Raw genomic sequence first — 6,970 nt, forward strand, 5'->3', positions numbered from 1 at the left:
CATCGCGAACATCCGAACACTCGTCCACTGTGTAGCTGGCGTAAGTCTTGTGACACAAAAACCTTCAGTCTCGTTGGTTCATGGTCGGCATCATACTTCACAACAGTGCTTACTGTCTGTTGATTAAACATTTGTATAGCCCAAACACTGCTTTGGAAAGGAGCAGCTTGCTGGAACCTTGGTAGTCGAAACACTCTTCCGCAGTGCAGCAAACAAAGCTTTTAAAACACAGTCATCTCAAGTCTTGTCTAAATTCTGGCACATTTTAAACGTCTAAAGACTCTAGGCAGTTCAAACTGCTTCAACTTTGGCTCTTGGTGTAGTGGAAAAAAGCCTTCACCCACATGCACACACACCTGCATCTAAATTAACCTGATTTCCTCCATTTCCTTCTGGCTACCAACTCCTCCTACTTGTTGCAATGCCTTATGGGTTCTGTAGTTTGTTTTTCCGTTACAATCTGTTATTAGAGACTGTCTGACACCCACTCATAAAGACAACCCCCTACTGCCACCTACTAGCATAGGATGTAATGATGTAACCTGCAATGAAATTATTGAAAAATCCCCACCATAACACACAGACTGACAGCCTAGTCATAAGTTACATCTTTAATATCTAATAAACTAGTTTCCAGCATTTGAGTCTCTCTCTCTCTCTGTATAAGTATTTATATATCTATCCAAATCTATCTATATATATATATATACGGTGCCTTGCAAAAGTATTCAAACCCCTTCATTTGTTCATGTTTTGTTATGTTGCAGCCTTATGTTTAACTGCTTTTGTTTGTTTAACATCATACCCAAAAAGACTTGAGGCTGTTAAGGTGCTAAGTACCACATTAAGTGTATGAATACTTATGCAATGTACTTATTTCAGTTTTTTATTTTTAAAATTTTAATAAATGGTACATTGGCTCATATTATCATCAAATATTGTACATTTTATAGTTTTTTTGTAGCATTTTGCAGGATTTTTTTTTTTCTTTTTTCATCCTTCATCCTGTCTTTTGCATTTGCTTATCATTTGAATTATTGCTGCTCTTTTCACAGCAAGATTATATGACATCCAACTGTTCTTTAATAATGTATAATGTAGAGATATCAGAAATCGTATTACAAACTATTTTTCAAGACACTTTTTGTTTATTCACATTACTAAACGAAACAAATGTTCAGTTTAAAGTTCACAGTAGCGTAAAATATTCCTTGTCAGCATGCGCTTCTCAATGACATCAGACATAAGTGACATCAGACGATGTGAAATGATCAGACATGCGCACCTGATACTGTTGTCTTTTTAAAGCATATTAGTGCAGTTGACTATCATTTGCTTTAGAGGAAATGTTTGATCTCTTACTCTTGACCTTCTACTGAATCTTGAACTGTCATGTTAGTTCACAGTGCATTAAATAATGCTATAACACAACTTGTGATTTGAATAATGCATAAATGCTGAAATTAGCATTATCTAAGATTAATAAATGCTGTAGAAGTATTGTCAGTTCTTGTCAGTATGCAATTTTTACACACCGTTAATGAACAGCCGTACAGTGTCCTGTTTAGAATAAGATGAGTGTGTGATATAACAGCTGAACTCTCCTGCATCAGCATGGGTGAGATTATTGAGTTTGATGGAGAAGTTTCTTCTTACATACTCCTCAGGGAAAGTTTTGATTCTGTTCTTGTATTGTGGGTTCTGGTCTGCCATTAAATCTTTGCCTTTAATAATGTCATAAACATGTATTCTGCCATTCTGTCTCCAGTGCACATTAATGTCTTCAAGCTTAAAATCATGTTTAGCTGATGAACACGGCAGGACAACAGAACTGCCAATGAAACCCTCTACTGTGTTCTGCAGAGACACTGAAATGACACAAACTTTTACTGTGAACACACAACACACTGTGGTATTGACTGATCCTTTAAATTTAGGTTGTTTTGTGCTTACCTTTATTTATCACCACTGCAAATACACAGAGAAAGCTGCAGAAACTGCAGAAACAGAAAAAAAAATGTACCTGTAAGTTTATCAATCAGTATAGCATCACAGTAATCGGTAGAAAATATAGTTTGTTAATTGTTAAAAAGAAATCATTCGGGCAAGACACTTCTCAGAACTGGGGAAGAAGGTCTTTATCATTTAATCAAGTTTATCAAGTAATTACTATAATTGTAAAAAATCATGAAGTTATTAGTTAAATCTGAATTGATGGTTTGTTAATAAAGTAGCCTATAGGCCTGTAAATAATACTTACATTTATAGTATAAATTAGATGTATCTCTGTTATTACTGTCATTTGATTTGTTAGTCAATTTACCAAAACATTTCTATTTATTTCTCATAATAATGTATAATGTATAATGTATGTACCTGCTAAACTCGTCTAAATATATAATATTTTCAGAATAAATGGTGAAATGTCTACCCTAAATACACTGTAAGACTAGTTCAATCAAAATACTAATGATTAATCAACATTAAATGCACAAACTGTTTCCAAAAGGTTCACGATAGTATACGCAATGCTAATGCTAATCGCTAATGCACAAATTAAAACAAATTGTAAAGCTATTTCTCTGCAGATAAACCTGTTAATCATTTATTAACCAATTTATGTTCAATGATCTTGATTAATGTACTAATTAATGATGCCCAAAGGTTTTCTCTGTTAAATGAAGTAACTGAGGACCAGAACAAAACAGGCCAACGAGACCAAAGACTAGAAATGAATGAGATTGAGTTTGACTTAGAACATACTGCACCTGTTGATCATGATTCCCTATGATTATTCAGTTATGTTGTATTAATTAATTAATTTATAACAAATATTCTAAAAGTATAGATAACAAGCTTAAAACTTTAGCATAAGCTATTCCTTGTCCACATTAGCCTCTCGATGACATCAGACGTAAGTGACATCATGCGACGTGAAATGATCAGACATGCGCACCTGATATTGTTTAGATTTTTAAAGCATATTTGTGCAGTTGACTATCATTTGCTCTAGAGGAAATGTTTGATCTCTTACTCTTGACCTTCTACTGAATCTTCAACATTTTAAACATCGTACATGTTTCTGCTGTCAATCACTGTGTCTAGAATGATCTCTGTCTTCATCAGAACAACGGCACAACATTCATGACTTTCAGAGATACGGGAACTGATCATTAAAGATAAATAATTCATTCAGCTTGTGAAATTTCAGATGTTAAGAATTCAGACCCACTTTATTTTAAGAGTCATCAACTACTATATACTAATAACCTAATTAATTGTATGTAACAATGACCTAAATACATGTATTAAAACACTGCTGTACTGTTGTAGGCTCAATTTTAAAAGAGATCTGTGTAATGTTTCACACCTAATTGTCAAAAAAAAGTTTATGAATGTAAAATATAAAACATGACTGAAAAAGGATCTAATGGTTTCCTTGGTCAACCACAATCACAATAAAGACAATGGCAGATATTATATATAATACATAAATATATAAAATATTATATATATATATATATATATATATATATATATATATATATATATATATTATATATTATATATATTATATATATATATACAAAAGTGATTTTTAACCTTACAGATGAGAAGAAAATTAACTAAATGAGTAAAATTTAATTATTACCTCACATAAAGATGAGAGAGAAGCTTCTTGTAATTTATTTCTCTGGAAAAATGTTGTGTTTGAATCTGGATCCTCAAGAAAAACATTTCTCTGAATGATGATGTCTTATATTCCTGCTATCACTGAGTCTTCAATGCTCTGTTGTGTCGTGACTTCAGTTTATTATCACTGTACAGGATAGGAATGCAAATATTCCAGTGACGTCCACATTCACGATCTGTGGGAAGTTTACCTTTCAAATTATGCCATGCAATAATCTCATGCAGCTGATAGAACAGAAGAACAACACTTACTTCCTAGAGAAATAGAAAAGATTAAATAAAAAACAAATAAATAAAAGCTGCATTTGTTTTTCTACAAGAAATTACCTGCAGTGATATTGTTTTGTTTCCATCTAAAAATGATCAATATATTGATAACAGTACATGCTCCTACATAAAATGAAAAATAAAGTAGTTGTCTAATCTATTTAAACTATCAAGTTGTTTTTCTAGACAGATTTCTGCTGTCATTCCCATTTCTTGACTTTAGTTTACTGTCACTAAGAGATGATAAGAATGAACAACTTCCTGTAACAACCTCATTTGTGTATAAAAACCAAATGAGTAAAAACTTCAAAAAAGTGCAGGCTTTTCCCACTAATTTTCCTTTTGTTTTGCTCTTTTTGACAGACGTAATTTGATTTGTCTAATGCACCTATTGTTTCTTATTGTTATAATGATCACAAATAATATTTGTCTTCAGTTTGAAATACTATTCATATAAAGCAAAGCCATTTGTATTGTGTGTAGAGTATTGAATTCTGCTTTTGTATGGGCACTTTTTAAAACCTGTTGTGATTGTGAGGTCAGTCTGGTTTTGATCATAAACCTTAGAAGATTCAGTTTTAGTAAAACAAACCAAGGTAATCTGAATTGGTTTCCTGACTGGGGCTGTGATTTTTTTTTTTTTTTTTTTTTAACGTGGTAAGAATATTTTCTTTGGTAAAATGGCAAGCCCTAGCAATACATTCAGAAATTGTGTAGATCAGGTACTGATGATACACACGGTCTACACATCTTCTATTTGCAATCAAATTTGATTATATTATTAATGTAGACATATTAAAGGAGAAATGGACTATAATTATAAAAAACTATTTTTTTTTTGTGATTAATCTATTGCGTTTGTGCATTTACACTAAATGTATTTGGAATTAAAAGGTATAGATATAAAACAACTGTGTGCCAAAGAGATTCATTTGGTTACAGTGACCATAAGGAAACAACCAAGCATCCTGATATTGCGAACATACCTTAATGAAATTTGAATGGCAAATTCATGAGTAGGTTGTATGTTTGATCCCTTTGTTTCACTCTTTTAGTTCAGAATGTGGATATCACAAGAAGATCTGTATTCTGTATGTACTTGACAGTATTTTTTTTTTTTTTTTTTTTTTTTTTACAAACAGTGCTAGTGTGAGAATACTCACATACAGAGTACTAGTTTACATGCACTGAATAAAACCCAAGAATGCTATTCAAAAAGGTCTTTATAAAGTGTTTAGTGCCTTAAATGTCCCTTCAGTTTGATCATTATTCTAGCCTGTAATGTTTGCCATGTATGACCATGTAAAGGCAAGCAGAGATAATGAGGATCAAATAATAATGAGGAAGAAAGCAAACAATATAAATACAACCAGAAACCAGGAACAAAAGAGCATAGTGAAGCAAGAAGAGCTTGATTAGCTGGTTTAGGTCTGTCTAGTTAGGGTTGGAGCTAAACTCTGCAGTTTGGGCACCCCTGGTCTAGATACTACCATGGATATATTATGCATTTATTTGATGAATGTTAATATCATTAGCTTTATCCGTTCTGATAAAATGATCTCCTGTAACCAGAGACACTGGTTAGCCACATTCACCAATAATTACTAAAATAATTACCAATAATTTTCTTCTATAAGTGACTTGTGGTTTTACACCTCAGCTGGTTGATGGCCTTTAATCAAGCAATCTTTTATTTAGTTAAATCTAAATGTGGCATGTAATGCTGCATTCACGCCATACCATAATTCCGAGATGAAAACACGTGACATTCTACTCTATCTAATGCAAAACAACCGTCTGGTTCGTAAATAAATTATTTTTTTAAAACTATTTTTTTTTTCTGGTTTTGGTTTAGCACATTAGTTGAGTGCATAAAATATACATGAATGTAATAATAATGTATTTTTCCTAAAAAAAAAAAAAAAACACAGAAGGATAACAAGCCATGACATTTCACAATTTGACAATTTTATTATCTTATGGTCATTTAACTGATTCTATTACTTTAATAAGCATCAATAAAAGATCTTGGCAAAATAATCAGTCATCTATATTCTATAAAAAGTCTTCCAAAAAACAAAGAGACATCTGAAGCAGGGTCTTCAAATGTTTTGATGCCATCCATAACTAAATATGATGATTCACTTGCAGGACCCCAAAAGCATGCACATATTTTCATGTGTAAAACATTCATACAATGGCAAGTGCCCACTTCCATATTATATTTTCTGTACATTTTTAGAATACTATCAGATGTAAACCTAACGAAAAATATACAATTATAACTGTTGGTTCAGTAAAATAATTCTGGTAAATACCATGACTTTCAGCTGACCTATCTATTTATTAATTTAATTATTTTTACTTTTATTAGTTTTTTTTTTTTTTTTTTTTTTCTTTCCCTGAATTTTTTTAGGGTTGTGACATAGTAAACAAAATAAGTATAAAATCAATCACACTCATGTGTTCATGATTTCAGCTGGTTCAGTACAGCATAGGTGCTATTGGTTCAGCTGGAGTCTGAACTAAATATTTGTATGCCGCTTGGAAAAAACCAACATGGCATATTGAAAGAGCAATATTAGCATTTTCAGCTACAGCTGAAAGAAAATGAAGTCTTACAGAACACTATTGTACAGGTCATCAAGAATCCTCAATAATAATCTAGACAGAAATTAATTTTAGTAATAAGGATGGATTCACATTTTTTTTAAGTGTAGATGGTCCTGATGCAGTTCTTTAACTTGCTGCTGTTGATCAGTGTTGAGTTGTTGTGATTGTTTCGCAGACCTTCTGTTTCCACCAAAAACATTTAATCGTCCTAAAATGAAACAGTTTTTAAAGTTCAGTATTTACAAACGGTTGGAAGGCTGTATTGTTCTAACTATGCTGTCACATAAATGGCACAATATAAAAGCACAAATAAAGCATACATTTAAATAAATAACGCATACATATTTAAAAAAAAAAAAGAATATTTACATATTTCATTAAGCTGCCTATGAAGAAA

General features: G+C 31.8%; 1 protein-coding gene across 1 annotated transcript; it reads right to left on the reverse strand.

Moving 5' to 3' along the window:
• Positions 1-1,003: 1,003 nt before the first annotated feature.
• Positions 1,004-3,762, reverse strand: LOC127158675 (CD276 antigen homolog). Its single transcript, XM_051101711.1, has 3 exons — positions 3,653-3,762; positions 1,954-1,997; positions 1,004-1,868 (listed from the first exon to the last, which is right to left on the reverse strand). The coding sequence occupies exons 1-3, from the start codon at positions 3,736-3,738 to the stop codon at positions 1,528-1,530; spliced, it is 471 nt and encodes a 156-aa protein (XP_050957668.1). The 5' UTR covers positions 3,739-3,762; the 3' UTR covers positions 1,004-1,527.
• Positions 3,763-6,970: the final 3,208 nt, after the last annotated feature.

The sequence above is a fragment of the Labeo rohita genome, unplaced genomic scaffold (genome assembly GCF_022985175.1).
Source record: "Labeo rohita strain BAU-BD-2019 unplaced genomic scaffold, IGBB_LRoh.1.0 scaffold_1635, whole genome shotgun sequence".
Classification (NCBI taxonomy): Eukaryota; Metazoa; Chordata; class Actinopteri; order Cypriniformes; family Cyprinidae; genus Labeo; species Labeo rohita.